Source organism: Sturnus vulgaris, chromosome 17 (assembly GCF_052056855.1).
Source record: "Sturnus vulgaris isolate bStuVul1 chromosome 17, bStuVul1.hap1, whole genome shotgun sequence".
NCBI classification, from domain to species: Eukaryota; Metazoa; Chordata; class Aves; order Passeriformes; family Sturnidae; genus Sturnus; species Sturnus vulgaris.
In genome coordinates this window covers 12,354,762-12,376,152 of record NC_142259.1, presented here as the reverse complement: position 1 = coordinate 12,376,152, position 21,391 = coordinate 12,354,762, and the positions used below count along the sequence as shown (strand labels likewise).

The 21,391-nt window shown below is 46.8% G+C and overlaps 1 protein-coding gene across 2 annotated transcripts in view; it reads left to right on the top strand.

The window, feature by feature from the left end:
- RIPOR3 (RIPOR family member 3) overlaps positions 1 to 21,391 on the top strand; it is a 41,902-nt gene that overhangs the window by 11,261 nt on the left and 9,250 nt on the right. For both annotated transcript variants that reach the window (XM_014876083.2, XM_088175103.1), the window contains exons 2-11: positions 6,329 to 6,453; positions 10,392 to 10,538; positions 12,706 to 12,784; positions 13,154 to 13,177; positions 13,311 to 13,364; positions 14,039 to 14,188; positions 14,610 to 14,673; positions 15,068 to 15,111; positions 15,580 to 15,705; positions 16,641 to 16,786. In XM_014876083.2, the coding sequence (XP_014731569.1) occupies positions 6,353 to 6,453; positions 10,392 to 10,538; positions 12,706 to 12,784; positions 13,154 to 13,177; positions 13,311 to 13,364; positions 14,039 to 14,188; positions 14,610 to 14,673; positions 15,068 to 15,111; positions 15,580 to 15,705; positions 16,641 to 16,786 (935 nt within the window). In that variant the 5' untranslated portion in view covers positions 6,329 to 6,352. The remainder of the gene's footprint in view (positions 1 to 6,328; positions 6,454 to 10,391; positions 10,539 to 12,705; positions 12,785 to 13,153; positions 13,178 to 13,310; positions 13,365 to 14,038; positions 14,189 to 14,609; positions 14,674 to 15,067; positions 15,112 to 15,579; positions 15,706 to 16,640; positions 16,787 to 21,391) is intronic.

The following is a 21,391-nucleotide window of genomic DNA, read 5'->3' as shown; positions in this document are numbered from 1 at the left end:
GAATCTGGAATAAATCCTGATGAATTTCCTCTGGATGTGCACACGGTCACTGAGGGAAGGTGATTGGAATTACAGGAGCATTTGGGGTGCAGGCTTGGAAAGCAGCTTGCCCTGGATTTGAAATTTGAGTCCTGTGTTCAAAGAACCCCCCCAGAAATGGGGCCATCAGACCTGACCTCCAGCATGGGACAAGCTGTCTGAGAGCTCTGCCTGTGATATTCAAATTTACTGCAGCCCAGGAGCCCTGGACTCCAGAATGCCATTTCCAGAAGCTGGCATGAAGCTACAGGAGGGCCTAATGAGGAAAGCAATAACTTGGATCAAAGCTGTTTATCTGATTTTCTTTTAATGGCTTAAGTATGGCTAGGAGGAAAGTATGTCAGATGTGCAGTATTTAAATATATATTCAAGAGTTGAATCTGCATAGATAAAATTTGCAAAAGTACCAAAACTAGTTACACACTGAAGTCCTGTCTTTCTAAATAATGCAAGCTCTGAATGCAATTCTTATTAAAAATCACTTGAAGTAGCTCTTAAGAGCCTAAAGTACCTATGAGAGTGGGATTATATTCCTGAATCTTTTGACTTTTTCAAAATACAGCTTGGCAGATGTAAGTTTGGTGCAGAGTAAAGGGCCCATCTCATAATCTGAGTTACACAGGCTTGGGTCAGGGAGTTCTGTGGAACATGTGCAGCTACACAGGGGAGCAAAAGCCTCCATCTACAGCAGAATGTGATGTAATTGCTCATATTGCTCAATCTTAACCCAGCAGAAATGTCTGATGAATGGGTGGAAGCTGTTTGTGACCCTTCTCTCCCTTCTCACAAATCTGTTTTACCAGATAAACTCGATATCAAGCACGCAGGCTCTCCCCTGTGTGTGGGGGCACTTCCAGCTCCCAGCAGCTTCTCAGCAATGACAGGCACAGGTCAGAACCCTGCTGGAGGGAATTCCACCAAACCTGCTCAGACTCTGCTGGGAATCCTTGTGCTGGGAGCTCTTGCCACGGGCTGGATTTGTGTGAAGCAAAGACCCCTCTTTGGGTGTGATGTTGTGTTAAAATACCCATTTTGAGATGTATTCTGAGAACAAGGGCACCGAGTGTCTCCCTAGTTCAAACAATATTTCTTCTTTTGAAAGATAAATCTTTTTAGTTCTGCCCATAACTGAATAAATAGAATGTTTGTCAAACAGCTGAACAAAACCACTTAAAAATGCAAGGGGTCTGCATGATAAATTTGGAATGTTTATGTAGCACAGTAGACATTGCTCCTGAGGTCAATGGTTTTCCTGAGGAATGCTGGAGAGCAGAGAATAAACTCAGAGTGTATTTTCCCAGTGGATTCAGCACGGGGCTGTGCCCAGACAGCCACTTCACCCCTGCTTCACCCAGTCTTCATCAGAGCCTTCATCAGAGCCTTCATCACCCTCAGGGTGGCAGGGCTGGGGCAGGACATCCTCACCTCTCATTCATTTCAGCTCTGGATTCTTCACACATCCAGCACTGCCAAGGAAGTGCCAAGGCTCAGACATTTCCACCTATTCCACACTGCATTGAAATTACAAAAACTTCACTGGGTCAGGCCTAGAGCAGCCCTGAGACTTTGACAAGGCTGGAATCCAGGGTGGTGATCTGTTTTTTTTTTTCTTTATCGGTATCAGGAAAGACAAATGCCATTGTCTGCTGTGATGCCACCCCTCAGCAGCACCCAGAAGGGTTAAATCAGTTAAATACATTGTCCCTGTGTTTTGAAATCAGCAAGAAAGAAAAAAACTGTGATTACATCAATGTGATGGTAGGCAAACACAGCCCAGTTTGCAGAATCAGTCTTAAATTTAACTTATGCTAAAGATTTTTGGTGTAATTATGCTGAGGTTGTTCTTTCCACCCATGAAGTGCTTGCAGTAGATATTTCTTACAGCTAAAACCCTGATCCTGTTGCAATTGTAGCAGCAAAACTCTTATTCTGTTAGAATTTATAGTGAGTTCAGGGAAGCACAATGAAAACCTAGCAGGTTTGACTGATCTTTTTTTAAATAGCTGCTGATGAGTTGGAAACACAGCTCATCCTAAAGTCCAGAGAAGGTCTCTGAAGGCTCTAAATGTTCCTGCACTGAATCACTGCTGATTTTGGTTCTGTGCAGTGAAAGCTGAGTTTCAGCAGAGATGTGCAGAACCAGAACATCCCAATGTCACCTTGGTTTGGCTGGAAATGAATTTTATAAAACCATGCTATAAAAGACATAAATTCCAGGTGGTAACTCTGCAATAAGCTTCTGTGTCTGCTGTGCATGAATCCATGGGAGTCTCCTGATAGGCACAAATCCAAGCCCCAGATTTTAGCAGGAAGGCTCCAGTCCCTCCAATAAACTGTTGGGCTTCCCACATCCTGAATTAAGTATTATGTTGTGATAAAACAAAATGAAATCAAATCTGTTGGGCTCTCACAGCTAGAAGATAAAATGGCTCTCTTGTCTTTCCAAGTAAAGTGAGTGTAATATTTACAAATGAAATTATGTGTAGTAATAACAAGGATTTAAAAGTGGAAGGAGAATTGTCCTGACCACATAACATATTCACAATCACAAAGGTGAGCCTCAGCCACTGAAGCTATTAACAGTTGATGTCTGTCAGTAATTGTGTTTATTTTCTATAAAGACAGGAACCTGCTTGGTTTCAGCCTGGATTTTGTTGCTCCAGTGAGAAGAAAGGGCCCCAGTGGTGAGGTCTGGTCTGGAGCCCTGTCCAGAGCTGAGGGGAGAGCAGAAACACAGCCAGGAGAAAGTGTCTCCTACCCACTGCCCATTCCCAGCTGGAACACTGCAAACTTGAGGGAAACAGGAATCCTTTCCCCTAGCAAGGACTCACCTCTCAGAGATGCCTACACAAAACATGGCTGCTAACTTAAAGCACAAAACACCAGCAGAAACATTTTGCAAGAAGTCAGTGAGTCATATTTTCCTCATAAACTGTTGAAACCATTGTGCCCAGAAACAATTAAAGATGTGAGTAGGGCTGGAAAAGTTTAGCCATAAACACAAACAGACAGCATTGTTTTGTTTGTAGAAGGTGAAGGTCGTTTGGCTGGAGGAACACCCTCAGCCTCAGAGAGAGGGAGCAGAAGGAGCAGCCTGTGTGTCCCCAGCCTGCCTGGACACTTGGTGACACCAGAGCTGAAACACCAAAATCTGTCATGGCAAATGGGCCACTGAAACAGGGCCAAACAAATCTACTCATTTCATCCGAAAAAAAAAATAAATTCTGTTTTGACTTAAAGACTTTCTGAGGCTGAAGTGTCAATTGGACAAATGACAGGTATTGAACCATCCCAGCCTGGCAGCTGGGAGCTGTGCCCAAGGCTCACCAGCTTTGTAAAACCTCGTCAAGACTCCCTGGATTTTCCAGCAGTTTGGAGTTCCAGCTGTCCCTGGCAATAGACTCCTTGATTTTCTCCTGCTGTTTTTGTGCTCTGCGTTTGCAGCCCCCGGCTCACTGCTGTGCTCACCTTCCTGCTTTTGGGGAAGGGAAAAGGGAGGAAGTTCCTCTGCCCCCCAGGGGACAATCCCTGCTTTTAGGAGGTTTGGACACACTGGCCAGCACAGCAGAGCTGACAGGTTGGAAGGCACTTTTGAGCTGAGCTTTGTCAGGGCTCCTTCTCTGATTTATTTCTGCCCTGAAGGGAGGGTAGAGTTTGAGATGTGTCCAGATGCTTTTTCTCAGGGGCACTTGTGTAGCTCAGCACTTTTACACAGACACTCCAGCTAGCAAACCTTCTCTGCTTAAACAACTTCATTTATAAGTCTTTCTTACAAATAAAATGTTTTATTGACATCCAGCTTATGGTCTCCTGCTCAGGAGTGTGAAATGAGCTGTAAGATTTCTAGGTCACAACAAAAAATCCATAAGCAAGTGTGTATCAAGAGGCATTGACTTTGTTGGCATTTTTTGGAAGTGATAACCCCTTGAATGGTCCTTTATCAAATTCTCTGCATTCTTAGGGAGTTGGGAAGATTTGTTTGTGAGTTCTTTTGAGAGGAGCAGAGCATTAGAGCAGGACAGGGCAGGGTCAGTGGCCTTGGGGACTGAGCTTTGGGCACTTACAGAAAGCAAATGACCCCAGAGGGGCTGAAATGCTTTTGGCCATGCCCAAGGCATCTCTGGCTTCTACTGAATTGCAACAGAGCAAATCCAGAATTGCACTGGGTTTATAGACACACATGGTCAGGTCCACGCAATTTGGGTAATTTAGGAGTTTTGGGGGTCTGTACATTTCCCACTTAGTCCTTCACATCTAGACTTCAGTCCCCCAGATTTTACTTCAGGATCCTTCTCATGATTTTCCACTTTCTGCTCCCTGCCAGAGGTCTGCCTGGTTGAGTTTGTTCCATATCTGTGTGCCCCAAAGGCTTTCAGTGTCAGCTGCTCTTGCACTTTCCTCCTCCCTTATACCCATGAACTGAGTTTCCCAGGTTAAAGAGCTGAAAAATAGATCCTGGGAATCTGGCTTAGCCTTGATGAGGGATGTGGTCAATAACCACAAGGCTATTCCTTTAATTTCTTCCTTTAACAGCTTGTTATGCAATTACATTTTTCAGTAAGTTGCATGCTTTCTTCAGGCTAATGATCCTTTTGATGGGGTGACAGTTCACAGACTTACAAACATCTGAAAACTAGAGGGAAGAATGGAAAATATTTTGAAACTTCAGCTGTGATATGATGCAAGTCTGAACTCTGATCAAGGGTGTTAAGGAGATCTCTTCAAACAAGACAATATAAGTGCTGCATGGTTTGGCTAAGAGGTGGGGAAGGAGAACCTGAATTTTCTGTGTAAGAGATTTCTGCGGATCCTCCTGAGGCTGTGAGGTCCTGTGGGCTCTGCTGCCCTGAGCTGTGAAATTCCTGGCCTTGCCCAGCACCTCTTTGCACACTGCAGACCTTACAAAGCAGGTGTCTGTTGGATTTATCATTGTCACCTTGTTCTGCAGTGTTCTGCCTGCTTTTGCCAGGTTATTCCTGAGCTTGGCACTTAGAACAGGCAGGAGATGGGAGCTTAAACCTCAGCCCAGGGAATGACTGAGAGGATTCTGAACAGGCAGGATCCCTGCTCCTGGAAATGCAGGACAGCTTTTGTTCCTGCTTCAGGTGATGGTACCAAAGTGTGGTCCCTGGCAGAAATTCCCTGTACTTGTAGACCAGCCCACAGTCAGCAGAGTGCTCTCAAATCCCTTCCTCCCGGGAAGTCTTGAACCATGCAGCTCTTTGCAGGCAGCCCTTACAGGCAGGGAGGAGGTTGCTCTCCAAGTTGGTGGCAGAGCCAGGAAAGATTCCCACATGACATTTCTGGGCTTGTAGTCTGGCTAATGGTGGCCAGGCTAAAGGGATCATGTCAGGCACAAGGGCTGAGGGCAGAGTTCCTCTCCAGCATCCACTCTGATGGACTGAGAGTTCTTCAGAGCACATTCCATAAGGTGGGACACACCTCTGCATGGAGCATTCAGAGCTCCTTCTTGGAGTTTGTGCTTCTCCCTCCAAACATTTCCTCCAGCTTTTTGTTATACCCAGATTTACTCACTTGTGGTGTTTACATTACACCAGCTTGAGGGGGGAAGGGAAGGAAGGGAATTTTTCTGTATATGAACTGTCTGGGTGATTTTCTACAGCTGCTTTGAAGGATGTGTCTGTTACTTGTATTGGGACTTGGATTCTGTAGACATATGGCAGAGAACACAATTCTCCAAAAGGCAAAAGAGTTTGACTGATGGAAAACAAGAGAGCAATCCAAGAGAAACCCTGCCAGAGGAGGAGCATGAACCTGAAATTTACTGTTGAAACCAGACTTCTGCCTTGGGCTTAAGCACCAATCCCACCACTGAGTGCAGTGTGGCTCTGCACAGATGTAAGGAGCTGCTTTTTGGACCTGACTGAGTCTGGAGTTGAAGTATTGTTCTGGCATCCACCCTGGTTTGGAAATGCTCAGGTTGGCCTGCACTCCTGAAGCACTGGGACAATTACAGGGTTTTTAAGAAGTCAGAAATGTAGAGAGCCTCTGAACTGAGGCTATTCTGGCTTTTGCATAGTGAGTTTGTAAAATCAATCAGAAATGGAAGAGGGCATGAGAGATTTCATTTTAGACTGTTCAGTCCCTTATTAATTGCACCGTGGATGGCAACACAGGAAACGTGAATTGCAGATGAGCCTTTTTTTCCAATTTATTCTGCTGTGTGCTGTTTTGACTTTCCACTTCCATGCAGCTCACCCCTTGCAGCAGCACCAGAGCTGCCAGGAAGCTTTGGCTTGATGTGTTTTTGTGGTTTTTTTTGTTGCAGGAGCCAGCGGAATCTGACTGAGCCATGTCAGTGAAGCTCACGTTTGTGTCCCCTGGGGACGGGGGTGGCATCAGCAGGAGCTGCTCCTTCACTGGGTTCAGCACGGTGCAGAGCAGGAAACTGGCGTAAGTGACACCTGGCAGGGCACCCAGGGATCCATCCCAGGGATCAGTCACCTGGGGCAGCTTTGTGCAGGTCTTGTTCCTTCACTCCACCTGAAAATGGAGTGGCCAGCAGCACCAGGGAGCTCATCCTTCCCTGTACCTGGCACAGGTGAGGCTGTGCCCAGTCCTGTCCCCTCATTTTAGGAAAGACATTGAGACACTTGAGTGTGTCCAGAGGAGGCAACGAGGCTGGTGAGGGGCTTGGAGCACAAATGAGGAACAACTGAGGGAGCTGGGGGTGTTTATCCTGGAGAAAAGGACACTCAGGGGTGACCTCCTCACTCTGCACAGCTCCTGAAAGGTGGCTGTGTCAGCTGGGGCTGGGCTCTCACCAGGCAGCTCTGACACAACCAGGGGACACAGCCTCAAGCTGCACCAAAGGAGATATAGGTTGGATATCAGGAAGAAATTTTTTACAGAAAGAATAATGAAGTATTGGAATGCTTTGTTTGGGGAGGTGGTGGAGTCACCATCCCTGGATGTGTTTAAAAAAAAAAATAGAGATGGGATGTGGCACTTGGTGCCATGGGTTAGTTGAGGTGTTAGAGAGTGGGTTGGACTTGATCTTGGAGGGCTCTTCCAACCCTGTGATTCAGTGATTCTGTGACTCTGTGATTCTGTGTGTCTGTGGGTCTGTTATTCTGTGTTCTGTGATTTTGTGATTCTGTGATTCAGTGATTATGTGGGTCTGTGTGTCTGTGGGTCTGTGGGTCTGTGAAAATGCTGGGTGTGGTGGCACAGATGAAGAGCTGTGCTCCCAGGACACTGCAGGGTCCCCAGGTGATGGCCAGGCTGCCACAGTCCCATTTCTGCTGGGGAAATGAAGGGGCTGCAGCCCTGCCTGCCGAGCTCTGACCAAACCTTCCAACAGCCACGGGAAATAAAAACCTCCTGGGCACCTTAATGGTGAATCCTGGCAAAATCTGGGACTGAGCAGCAGAGCAGCACCTCGGGGAGGAAAGGCAGTGTCCTGGCAGTGCCACAGGATGGGAAGGGACAATCAAACCCTGCAGCCCAGGATTCCAGCTCCAGCTGCCTCTGGAGCTGCTGCACCCTCCTGCACTGATGTTCCCATCTGCCTTTCCATAACCCATTGGGCAGCATTGCTCTGTGTAGTAACTGCAGCTTTTCCACCAAAAACCCTGTGCTGTTTGTGAATTCAGCAATCCCTGTAAATCCCTGTAAATCTTGAGTGTCTTTAGAAGAGATGACCTATAAATGGAAAATGAATACAATCTCTGACTGCCAGTGCATGCTAGAGCAATAACAAAGTGAATCATTTAGCAGCACCATATAGAAATATTGGGAAGTGTGCCTCAGGAGTATTGTGCTCAAAAAAAAATCCTGTTGTATATCAGTAAAATACCTGACTCATGTAATGAAATATCCTTTCAAAGAACCAGATGACTGAATTAAACTTTTGGTTAAACAAAGCATGAGCAAAAGTATGAGCAAAAAATGAAATCCCTGTATGATGCAATTGAGGAGTTTTCAATTTGAATAAATTAATTTGTTGGTGAAAGTGAAAATTGATGTTACCCCTAGCAAAGATCAGGTATCTAAAATCACACTAAGTGCTAAGATCTGGAGAAAAACTCTGTGAGATTTTATAGACAGGCTGGAGCTGCAGTCCAGAGTGGGTCCTTGCAGGGGAAGGATCTCCAGGAGCAGTGGTGAGCAGCTGCTTCTGCAACAGGCACAGTCCCAGGGCTCAGAATAATAATTCACATATCCCTTAGGGTTATCCCCTTCTAGCTGCAAAGCTTTCCTTTGTGCCTCTCTTTCATGATGCTGTTTTTCAATATTTGAGTGTTTGGACAGACAGTTTTGTTCAGGAATCACTGCAATAAGGAAGATTTCTGTCCCAGACACTCAGTCACAGCCCAGCGAACATGAGAGCCTGTCCTGGCATAGACAAGAACATTTTTAATCACCCTTTTTTAACTTATCTCTCCCTCAGGCACTGTTGCAAAACTCAGCAGGAGCCTGCAGGGGCCCTGTGCAAGGTCTGTCCAAGGATGACACAAATCAGACCCACATGGACATTCTGCACCAGATGCTAAATATACTTTTGCTTTTTCTTTAGCAGCTTCCCCTTGGGTCTCTCAGTCAGACACAATTTTGTATTTCCCCACCACGGTCTCCACAGGAAGGAAATGTTATTGCTGTTATCTGTAAAGTGGGAAATCTGATCCTTCAATGATCAGGTTCACAAGGGAAAGCAGCATGAGAAAATTCAGCTTTTTAGCTACTGGCCCTCCAGGACATGTCAGCTACTTCACTTCTGTGTGAGATGTATGGAAATGGGATTCCATACATTAATATCAGTGCCCAGGTGGGCTGCAGCAGCCAGTGGGAGATACTGAGGAAAAGGGGGAGAAGTAATTTCCAGAATTTAGGAGAATTCACTCCAAAAATCTGAAGGTAAATTCCAAAATTAAACAAAACCCAGGAGCAGTTTGGGCTTTTAATTTAAAAACAGAATTATCTCCTCTAGTTGGTATCTTGCTAATTAGATTTCTCTAGAGCCTGGAATTAGATGCTATTTCTTCTTAACATGAAAGAATTTTAAGCAATGAGCATTCTAGAAAACTCTTTCAGCTCTTATTGGTCAGACTACCCCTTCCAGTGTTATTCCTGTTGAAACTTTCTCACTTTGCATGGAATGCCCAAAGATGCATTATCATAATAAAGAGAAGTAATATTAATGTAAGGTTCTAATTTAACAATTATTTTCCTTGTTGTAGAAAACCTGAGCTCCAAGTGGTTTGGTTAATTAATACTTTTCATTAAGGCACCATAAAAAAAAAAAAGGTAATCAGTGGTGTGAAGAAATTAAACATCCAGCAACGCTTGGCAACACCTAGTTTATCAGATGTTTTGCAAAACAGATGTTAAAAACTGGAGTTAAGTGGAAATTTAGGACAAAAATAATTAAATTAGGTACTCAAAGGCTTCTCTAATAGGAGTAGGGGCAGCTCTCAGGTGTTCTGGGCTTTAATCACCAGCACAAGAATCTCCTTAAGCCTCAGTTACAAGCCTGGAACTGGGACCAGCCAGGGGGGAACTGTTGAGCCTGATGGAGTTCAGCATTTCTGCAGGTGAGCAGGATTTAAAAGGGAAATTGCAGAGGAGCTGGAAAGTTTTTCAGAGAGTGACTGCCTGGTTTGGCTTGCTTTGGGAGATGGGCAACTTCTCTAGGTAATGTTATTTTAGATGTTTTACTTACAGGGATTATTAACAAACCTATATAAAAATTACCAGGGCTTAGGGGAGGATCTAGAGGGAGGCAAGCCAGGCAGGAATTCTTTGCAGAGAAATTTTCTGCTTCTAAGGTATCTCAAACTGATGGTTCAGGGTGTTCTAACTCCTTAGGCTGCCACAAAAAAATTCTATGTGGGGGGACTTTGGGTAGAAACAATCTTTTATTTTTATTTTGAATGTAATTAGCTGAGGTGTTAGATGCTGAAAAAAAAGCCCTTGATCATTATATCTTGTGTGCAATCTGAGCCTGGCACTTGGCTTTTCCAAACTGAGTAGTGCTCTGAGCCATGATTTAAATAGAAGGAAATAACAATTTCTAAAGGCTCTTCAGGTGAGCTTTGCTTAGCTGAGGAGTGCAAGGTTTGTTGCCTGGATTGCAGGTGGGAGTCAGGGAGGGGCAGTCCTGGCCCTGCAGGGTCCCTTTGGTGGCCCTGAGGGTGCCCCAGGCTCTGCCCTGCCCTGCTGGGCACACTCAGCAGCTCTGGGGGGGTTTCTGTTACTGCCACAGGTGCCCAAAATCCCGGTGACTTTGGGTGGATGTACATGGGACCGCATAGAACTGAACCCTGAAGTTCTGTGCCTCAGGTAAGTGATGGGCTCTGCACCTTTCCTGAATTTCTTTTCTTTTCCTACAGCAAATCCCTCAGCAGGAGTTCAGTGAGATCAAGGGTGTCACTGAAACCCCCCAAGGTCTACAATTCCCTGCAGAAAGGGGCTCTCATCTGGGATCCAAAGCCACTGCAGGTGAAGAAAATTTTTGAAGCTTTGAAGAAAGGACTTAAGTAAGGATTTATTTTTTTTTTTTTCAATATTGTCATTTGCCTTGCCTAGTCGTGCTGTTTCAGTCTGTGTGTCACTGTGCTGTGTCTCCATCTGGCATCTCTGAACTGTGTGCTGACTTCCCCAGAGCTGGGACCTGGTCAAACGAGTTTCATTCACTCTCAGCCCGTTTACAAATGCTCCGATGTTTCTGTTTATTCAGTTTATTGCACTGTAAAAGGTCAGTGACAGGGAGAACTCTGAGGAATTGTCCTGGGAAGCAGCCGAGCTCCCGTGGGGAAGGGATGTTTTTGGGACTGCCAGACCTGGGGAGGGACTGGCAAAAAGCTTCTGGAGGGGGAACTGTGTGGAGTTAGCTTTGACTCGAAAAGCTGACTTAAAGTGGAGTCTGGAAATGAGGGTGTGCCCTGCAAAGGGGGAGTGGGGAGCCTGGTTCGTCAGGGACTCCTCTTCCTCTGCTAATCACTGAACACTTCCAGAGTGAGCTGCTCTGGATGGTGTCAGGATGGGTCTTTTGTTTTTTTCTTAATTTTCCTCCCTCTTTTTTAATAAAATTAAGCTCTGAAGTTCAAAATTACTCTGGGTGTCTTGTAAGGCAAAGGTCTAAGCAGGTTCACCTGAAAGCTTCAGCCTTTTGATTTCTCAGAATGTTCTGAGTCTGTTATCACAGGAACTTCATTTACACCCTGCAGCAGCTACCAGAAGATAAAATCCCTTTCCCTGGATTTGTAAACCCTGCAGCTCTTTCTGCTGGCACTCTCCTCACAGTTCCTGCAGGGTGTCACTGCTGTCCTCCACGTTTTGCTACTGTCTTCATCTTGGTCAGTTTTTCTTCAACAAAGGACATCAAATGCACTGTAGTAACACTTTATAAAGTCACATGTGTCACATTTTTAGTCCAATAAAAGACTATGAAGTCTTCACTCTAAAAATACCCACCAATGTCTAAGTAGAGGATTTAGATTTAAAAGCAACAAGAAAACCAAATGTTTTTGCAGAGCTGAGAATTTATCTGTGCTTAGGGAGGAGAAACCATAAAGTGGATCAGAATTTGTTCCCAGTTTTGCAGCGAGTGCCACATGATCATCCTCCTGCCAAAAGTGAGTGGCTGACTAATTGACTGAAGTAACCTACAGAAAACAACTGTATCAAATAGCAATGCAAAGGCCAAATTTTAAGTAAATGCAGACTAAGTCCACTCGCTGCTGGAGTGACTTGAATTTTTAGTACAGAACATATTTTACGTGCCTGGTTCTTTATAGCTGTAGAAAATAACTTGACTCTGTTAACCATCTGGCTGCCATTCCATCAGGCTGATAATTCTAAATACTTGAAGCTAAAAGTGATGGAGCTTTTCTGAAAGGTGAGTGAATGTTTTTGTGCCTCCAGCCTTGGCTGCTCCTGCTCTGAGCTGTTCCTGGGCAGGTGTTGAGAGCTGAGTGCTGCACACTGGGATGGCTCAGGGGACCTGCTTTTGGAACAGTGAGAAAATGAAATGCATCAAAGCAAATGTGAGGACGTGTAGCTGCCTAAAATGAAGTTATTTTGACTGCTCGGAGACTGTGTCTAAGAATGTGGTGTTTACCAGGTGATTCTGGTTCCCTTTCAAACATGAGAGGAAAAAGTTACCTAAGTCTGCTCTGTGTTAAAAGCAAAGTTGGAAGAGCCTCAGCTGAGAAGGTTTTAGGTTCTGTGGAAAGTCCTAAAGCACAACCCAAGCATGCAAGCAACTCCAGAGAGGCCAACTGGCACCAAGTGCTTCACACCTTGCAAAAGAGTTCTTATCCTGGAAAAGGGAATTGCTGCATTCAGAAATTGCCTTACCAGGGTCTCCAGCTCTGTTTGCTAAACCCTGAGTGGCACCTGGCCCGTGCTGGAGCTGGGTTTGTAGTGCAGGTGTTCCCTGTGCAGGTCTCTGGTTGGGGAGTTCCTCCTCCTCCTCAGTCCCTGCGAGCAGAGATATCCGCAGAAAATGAATTTTTCTGCTGCCTTGCAGGCGAGGGGCAGGGAGGAGCAGAGAAATCTCAGAGAGGGAGATCTGTAGTCTGTGTGTGTTAGAACTTGGGATTCTCCTCCTGCATGGTTTGGACCATTCTGCTGAGAGCAGCTGCCCAGAGAATGTGCAGTGAACTCAGCAGGAGGGTCTGACATGGCTTTGTCTCTCTGCAGTGAGTACCTGGAAGCTCACCAGGCTGAGCTGGATTATCTCTCTGGTCGGCACAAAGATACCAAGAGGAACTCTAGATTGGTAAGGTGTTTTCAGTGTTAAATACTTCAATAAAAGTCACAAAAGTAGGTGTTTTCTCCCACCTGGGGCTGTCCAGTTAAAACACTGAGGTGGGATCCAGCAAACAGCACAATCAGAAATTTCCCAAGCAAGGTAGCCCCAGCTATGAGAGTTTCACTTGAAATTTCTCATTTTCAATACCCACCAGTGCTCTTAACATCACATTTCTTTACTGGGCTGAATCTCCTTGTGTCTGCTCAGTGATCAGTGCTTGTAATATTAATTTAGTGACAATTGGGATGTTCCTAGTGAGTCTTGCAGTACCTGTGAAAGCATCATGAATGGTACAAACCCAGGTGCTCTCCTCAGCCTGTGCCATTTCTCTTTCAGGCTTTCTACTATGACCTGGACAAGGTAAGGCTGTTGGGGATGGGATGCTGCAAGTGGATGGAAATGAGTGACTTTCTATCTGCTGTGTTACCTAATGGACATTTAGGAAATAATTTCTTACATCCCTTTCTCTCTCTCTCTCTGCCCTCCTCAAAAGCAAATCCGTTCTGTGGAGAGATACATCAGGAAATTGGAGTTTCACATCAGCAAGGTGAGGGGTTTATACCTTGGACCTGTAAGGGGTCTATCCACATGGAAAACACTCGGATTATAATTCATCTGAAGGAGGGAATGCTGGGGACTTGCTGAAAGCTGGAGCCAATCTTTTCACAGGAGGAGGGGATTTTTATTTATTTATTTTCCTGAATGGCTCTATTCAGGCTGAATGTTTGGCACGACCCAACCTGAGTTTTCCTGTGAAAGCCGTTTGCATTTTCTGCCAGTTTATTCAGAAAACGCTGCTCTGGGAAGGCTGATGTGTTCTCCTCCCCCCCAGGAGGGGCCACAGGGGCAGTTCTGTGTCTGCTGCCTGCCAGAGCTTCCAGAGGGCTGAGCCCCTCCCCTGGCACTGCTGGGGTTTCTCTGGGCTCAGGGAATTCCTGCCCTGCTCTGCAGGTCTTGTGAGCCAAGTGTTACTTCTTGTCTTCTACTCTGGAAGAAGCAGAGCTGGTTGTATTCCTGAAAAAAGCTGAAAAAATCTGGGATATTGAGAAGCAAACGGCTGCACTCTGTGAGCTGCAGGAGCTGCAGCATCCTGCACTGCTCTGACAGAGGGGTTTGGTTTGGTTGTTGGGTTTTTTGCCAGGGAACTCTGCTGATGTTCCTTTCCAAAACTCCTGAGCCATGCCAGGGTAATTCCAGTTCCTTCTTCCCTTTGTTCCAAAGGTAGAAGAGCTCTATGAGGCTTATTGCATCCAGTGCAGGCTGAGGGATGGGGCCACCAACATGAAACAAGCCTTCTCCCTGTCCCCTTCCACCAAAGCCTCCAGGGAGAGCCTGCTGGAGCTCTACAAGAACGTCCAGGAGTGCACAGAGGTAGGAAATCCTTCACAAAAATGGACTGGGAGATGCTGCTGGCTTTTATTTTTTTTTTTTTTAATGATGTGGGTTAAAAAAGGTGTGTGAATAGAATACAGGTACACTGTATAAAAAAATCCTTAGTGCTGGGCTCTCTCATGACTTCCACTGGAAGTGTGAGATGGGAGTTGAAGGAATGAGCTCTGCTGTTTTTACAAAACCAGTGATGGAAGTAACTGAGTGATGAGCCCAAGGAGCTCCACTCTTCTGTGGAAGATTTTCTGTTTTACAGAATCCATTCATTTTACTTTTATCTGCCTTTACTGGTGAGAATGTTTGTGTGACATTAAAAAAAAAAAAAAAAGAAATTTAGTCCTTTAAAGGAAATAGGATGTGTGGGTCCTCTGCAGTGCTGGTGACTGTGCAGCTTTTCTTTCAGGACATGTGCTTTATAGAGGGGGCTCTGGAGGTGCACTTGGGAGAGTTCCATGTGAAGATGAAAGGTAGGTTCCTTTCTCCTTTCCTTCAGGGCCCCTTCACTTGGGGTTTCATTGATTTGGGGTTTTTTTTCATTGATTTCTGGGTAGCAATCTCTGAATAACTGGACTCTCAGTGGCTCAGAGACCTTTAATAAAATCCTGTGTTTTGCTCCAGTGCTATAAAACAGACCTGCCATGGTATTTTATATTGGAATACAAAGCTGACAAGCTTTCTCTTTTTCAGCTCTATTAAATGTTGTCCTTTTAAGAGTGTGCTGGGCTGGTGGTGCAGCTTCTGCACAGAGCTGAGGACAAGAGGGGAGTGTTCCCCAGAGAGTCACTCGATTTATTGCAGGCTGAGGTGCTGGAGGGGTTTGTAAAGCTCTACAAACTTCAGGAATTTTCCTTCTCTTTCCAGGGCTGGTGGGCTTTGCTCGTCTCTGCCCAGGAGACCAGTATGAGGTGCAGTACACAACTTTTTGTGCGTTTTTGTCCTTTCTTTCCCTGAGTGAGAGTGGAAGGTGTTGCAGGAGAGCAGACTGTGATAAGCCAGGCTGTGCTGTGAGGAGGGCACTGGCACACCCACTGTGCCCAGGGGGGGACAGAGGGGTTGGGTGGGCTTTGGGTGTTTTGGGAGGGTTTAAATGATGCCAGGGATTGCCTTCAGTGGCTCCCTGTTTCCTGGGATCTTGGCCCTTGGCAGGATGGGAATGCACTCAGTGTGTTCCCACCTTTCCCAGTGAACCCCAGTCTGGTGCCCCCAGTGCAGGGCAGGGTGCCCTGGGCTCCTCTCAGGGCTTTGGGTGCTGACTCCAGGCTTCCAACCTGCTCCCCCATCCCTGTCTGCAGTTCTGTGTCCAGGGAAAAGGGGCTGGCTTTGCTTCTGTGGGCTGTGCTGGCCCAACACCCTCCTGTCCCTGTGCCCTCCAGGTGTTTGTGCGACTGGGGCGCCAGAAATGGAGGCTGAAAGGCAAAATTGAGACTGATGACAGCCAAACGTGGGATGAGGAAGAGAAGATTTTTATCCCCAATCTGCACGAGAAGTTTGAGATCAAGGTGTGGTGTATAATGGTTGGGTTGGAAGCATTGGGTTAACAGGGCTGCTGCTTCCCTCTTTGGCTACCAAGGGTTTCTCAAAATTCCTAAATAGTTTTCTCTTTCTAACTGTGTGAAAAATATCAGTTAATCCATGTTGTACCTAGTGAAGGACGTTGTTTCTGATTTTCCTTTGCTCCTGGCACTAATAACAGCATTAGTGCATCTGCTTGCCCACATTCTGGGATGTGTGGTTGTGTTTTGGGTTTTTTGTTTACTTGGTTTTTTTTAAAAGAACTCCTAGATCAATATCTGGGAATTTCTAGGGCACAGCCTAGATATGGAGACACAGATATTAATAATAATAATAAGATATTATTATCCCCCGTGTGGATGTTGAGTCCCTGCAGTGCTGCAGCACCATCGTGCCAGCCTGGGCTGTGCTGGGTCCTGTCCTGCTGTGCCAGGGCAGCCCCTGGGCTCTGGCAGCCTCTGAAAGCAGCTCCTGCAGAGCTGTCCTGTCCTGGCAGCAGGAGCTGGCTCACACAGGAGACACTCTCTGCCTTCTTGCCTTTGGAAATGGCTTTATGAGGGGGTTTTTTACTTCCCCTGCACAATGAGCATCAGGTGAGAAGCTAATTCAGATTCCTGTTTTGCCATAGTTGTTGCAAATCTCGTGTCATTTGTGTGACAATGAGAGTTTTACTCCTTTTCTCAGCTGATCAAAGTCGCTGACAAATGTCCCTCCACACCTCCTGCTCTTCCATCAGTGCTCAGAAATCTTTGCACAGCAGCTTTAGAACAAGTCGGTGCTGCCCAGCTCCTGCACCCCTCTCCTGTGGGGTGTGCAGGTGGGGACAGGGGCTCACAGCTCTCACCTGGGCTGTTCCCCTGCCCGGGCAGGTGAGCCAGGGCTGCCTGGTGAGGTGGATTTGGCTGTGTTTGTGTCTCTGCAGGTGACAGAGCTGCGGGGCCTGGCCACCATCCTGGTGGGGGTGGTGACCTGTGACAGCATCAACTTCTTCACCACCAAGCCCCAGGCCATCATCGTGGACATCACTGAGCTGGGCACCATCAAGCTGAGGCTGGAGGTCCTCTGGAAGTAAGTACAGCCCCAGACACGACAGCTAGAAAATATTGGAAATAATTCCAGGCTCCCAAGCGTGTCCCTGAGCTGCATTCAACACCATGGTCCTCTTTCTGTCTGAGAGCAGGGTAGAGAACAGCCCTGTGCTCCCTGGGCAGCCCTGGGCAGGACCTGATGCTGGCACCAGGCAGGGCAAGGGGCTGAAGCTGCTCCTGTGACCTCCCAGCTCCTCCTTTGGTGCCACCACGGCTGTGCCACCTCACCTGTGGCCTCTGAGCTCCCTGCTCCTCACAGGGAGCATCCACTCTACCTCCAAGCAATGCATGTGTGTCTGCAAAGCACTGAAAATAATCCTGGAGGGGATGAAATGAAACTGAAAGTAGCAGTTTCATTGGACACAATGGGAAAAAAAAAAAATTCACAGCTGAAGTTTTAGGACAGTCCTTGCTACCAGGATATTATCTGTTAAAAAGCAGCTTTCCCAAAGGCTTGGCACCTTTGTGTGTGGGTACAAGGTTGTTTGTGCACTCCAGGGAAACTGCTTGCAGGTGTAATTTTAAATAACTGAGCATTGTCATGGTGCCTGTGATTTGTTAAATTGTTTTATATTTTAAATCTGTAACTTGGATTTTTTTGTAGTGGACTACTGCTGTTACTAAAAGTAAATTCTCACTGTTGTGGATGGTGCAGTGGCACTTACTCCTCCCTCCAGACTCCCCAGCACAGGCTTTTGAGGTGGTTCTGTTATTTCTGCTTTATGGCACTCTTGTCTCACACAGAGAGATCTGTCTGCAACAAATCAAGTTGGGTTTTTGTTTTTAACCTGTTTCCGTTTGCACTGTGCCCCTCAGTGAGCAGGGGACACTGCACAGGTCCCTCTGCATCCCTCTGGGCTCTTCCCAGCCCTGCCCAGAGCCCCCTGAGCACCCTGTGACCTGTGCAGGCTCTCACCAGGAAAACCAGGAGCAGCTCTGGTTCTGGGCTGGGGAAGGAAAAGTTTTCTTGCCCCAGTGCCATTTTCTGAGTATCCCTTGTGCCTGCTGTGTGACACTTGTACCTGCAACTGGGCTGAAAAATGTGTCCTGAAAATGATTTTCAAGCACAGATTGGTTGAAGTCAATGAGAAATAAACTCACCTTGGCAGAGTTTTGCTTTCCCCTGTTTATGATGCTTTTTCCTCCTGAGATCCAGCAGTGGCCACAGTGTATGGAGTTGATGGTCTGGGAGAAATCACTTTAGCTCTGTTTGTGCCCCCCAGCAGTGGCAGGGACAGACAGAGTCCATTCACCCTGCTGGGTCTGCTCCCTTCCTGCCCTGGTGTCAGGACCTTCAGAATGAATCATGCACAAAGGAACTGGATGAGGAAACCCCCTCCTGTTCTGGGCTATTGCTCCTCCTGACCTGAACCTCCACAGAAAGTTGTATTTGGGGTGAAACTTTGTGGAAAACTCCCCTGGCAGTGCTGCTGCCACTCTCTGGCTGTGGTCTGAGCTCAGAGTGCAGCTTTGGGCTGGCAGCAGGACTTGGGACAGCATCACCCAGCCCTTGGAGCTGGCAGCAGGGCTGCTGGTGACTCATTTCTTTGGGAATTAATCCCCCCTTGGAATTTCCCAGCCCCTTAGAGCCCCGGCTCTGTGTCTCTGCTGTGTTTAAGTTTCCTGAGATGTGTTGGGGTCCCACCAAGTGGATTCTGCAGAATTCTTCAGTGCAGAGCTGGCCTCTCCTCTCTGACAGGCTGTTTGCTGAGGCTGTTTACAGAAAAGAGAGGCTGTGTGGGGATAAATCAGGGTGTTTCTGTTTTCAGAGATAGAGCACTCATAATCACAGCTGCTTTTTCCTCTGCTTTAAGAGTAACTAAACAAATCCATCTGATTTACCCGAAATTCCCTGAGAGGCAAGCTTTCAGTCTAGACCTGCTTTGTGAGAAATCCAAATGGAGATCTCTCTTCTGCTTCTAAATGTACATTTTCTTTAAATAGGCCTCTGGTCTTCTGGGCTCTAACAAAAGTGCCTTCAGCTCCTTTATAGATTGTGCCATGAGGAGTGTGAATGAGCTTGGGGCCGTTGCAGAACAGCTTTGTTGGCCAGTTTGGCAAAAGGCTTTGGGTTTTTTTGCCAACCTAAACAGCAGTCTGAGTTCTGTGTCTCACATGCAGGATAAAGAGAGAGCTGTATTCTCTTTTCAGAGCTCCAGTAGTGCCCTGCATTGGGGTCCAGGGGCACCATCCAGTCAGAACCACTCTGGAGCCTGAGCAGGGCTGGCCTGGCTCTCAGGGGCTCCTGGAGCAGCAGCACAAAACCTTAATGGGGAGTAAGAAAGGAAGGTCTGGCTTTGATTTTGGGATGAATACCTACTGCCAGTCCTGCTCTTACAGATACAGATGTGGGTGAGAGGCAGTTCCTCCTGCAGGACCTTCAGGCAGTGATGCTGTGGTGCAGCTCTGTGCTCACAGCTGGTGCTGAGCCAGGCTCTGTGCCCTGGTGCTTGTTAGGCTGGAAGGGGTGGGTGAGACCCAATTCCATGGGCATTTCCCCCTGGGCTTAGTGGGGGAAAGAAAAATCTCATTATTAACAGCAAGTCCAGTTGATGAGAATTGGCTTTTTGGGGGGTATTAATGTAAACCTGGATTCACAATTCTATCCACACTTCTGGTCTGGGACTATGGAATCCATGGAGTGGCTGGGGCACAGAATGGGGACAGCAAAGATGATCAGACTTGTGGGTCACTTTGGGTTTTGTTTTTTTTTTTTTTAATGGAGTTTTTCAGTCCTGAAAAGCTGTCGCTGGATAATCCTGTGCAGGCATGTGGATGTTGGCTGGGAAATGTGGACAGGAAATGTGGAGCCACTCTTTCTCTCAGTTCAGCCACAGCCACCCCACACCCCCCATCAAAGTACTTGCTCCACAATTTAAGGTTAAACAACGACATTCCTGCAAAGTTTTTACCTATGCAGAGGTTTTATGTCAGTGATTCCAGGAAGTGACTAAACAAACTGAGGAAAAGGCAGTGACAATTAAAGACAATAGTCTGCTTGCAAAGTCTGCTTCGTGACAGATGCCAGCTATGGATTGCCTCCAAGTGTCTGGGGAAAGCCCCCTGCATCCCACTGAATTCCCCTGGTTTGCCCTGGAATATCCCCATGGCTGTGTCAGAACGCTGGGGGAGATGGATTCCTGGAGCTGTCCCAGAGTGAGGGTTTGTTTGCTGGAGAAATGTGGGGGGAGATGCTGGATGGAGCCCAGGGAGCTCAGAGCCAGGAGATGATAGAAGCTCCAGAGCAGAATCCATCCTTGCTGTCCCCCTCTGCTCTCTGTCATTCCCTGCAGGACCAGGAGCTTCTGAGATTTTGAGAGCTGCGTTTTGCTGGAGCCTTTCAGGAGTTGTCAAAGAGGCAAAGCAGCTTTTGTTTGTTCTTGTTCCTTTCCTAGAAGTGTCATTTTGCATTACTGCATCACAGTGTTTAAAAGCTAAAAAATGAAAAATCTGAGGAATGGATCCCTGTGACTTTTGTTAAGAATGCCATGGGTAGGAGTAATTTGCTTTCATCAGTAAACACAGCAGGCTTTGGCTGAAAGGCTGCTGCTGTCAGAAAGCCGATTTATTTCTGCCCATGAGTCAGAGCAGATGTTGTTCTGTGGTTGAGGACAGGGCTGATGGAGCCCAGCTGGTGACACTGCCTCACTCGGCCACTTCACCTGGCTCGGGGCAGCTCCCAGAGCATTGGCTGAGCTCGGGGAGAGCAGAGAGTGCCCTGCAGGATGCTCTGCACAACCTCCCTGGGCAGCTCCAGGAGCCAGAGAGGGCTGGGGCTCTGCTCTTCAGCTTTGGCTAGAGAGCAGAAATTCATTTCCCTGCACTTGATGAGTCCTCGTTGTCACTCCTGCAATACTCAGCTGATTTTATCCTGCTCTTTGCTTGTTATATTCAATCAGATTTGTTGCAAACAATTCACTTTTTTTCCAAAACGCCGGTACTCAAGTAGAAAAAGAAACTTTCTTTTGGTGCCATAAGGCATCTCAGTAGGCAACAAAAAGTAACACGTATAGAAACCAAACTTGCTTTGCTTAACTGGAAATGTGTTTTCCATCTCCTGGTTAGCTGAGTTGCATCCCAGGGGATCGTTCATGGGAGTTCCCTTAGACTGCTTTGCAAAGAGGTTGAGAAACTAATGGCTGAGATGAAGCCGGTAATTAGGAAGTCTTTGGAGCAGCATTTGACAAACCCCTGCAGACCACAGGCAGTGTCCTCTGGGGCAGTAACTGGCTCATCCCTGCCTGTATGAACCACAGAAGCTGCCAAGAAGCACTGCACAGGCTTCCTCTGCCAGCCAAAGGAATTGTGATTAATAGGGGAGGGATAATGAGGGTTTTTATTGGTTTTTCCAGGTGGTGTGTGCTCTGCAGGAGGGAAGTTGGCAGCTCTCCTTTATTACACGTGTTGTGTTTCCTTCCTCTGTAGTTTGTGCCTGTGTCCCTGTCCAGGGACAGGAGGACAGAGCCCCTTGGGGACTTTGGGCTCCTCTTCCAAAGGCTCTGGCACAGGTTTCTGTCTAAAGGTGTGGAGAATTCTGTGTAAAACCCACAGCCTTTTTGCCTGTGTCTTTCTCTGCTGGAGCAGT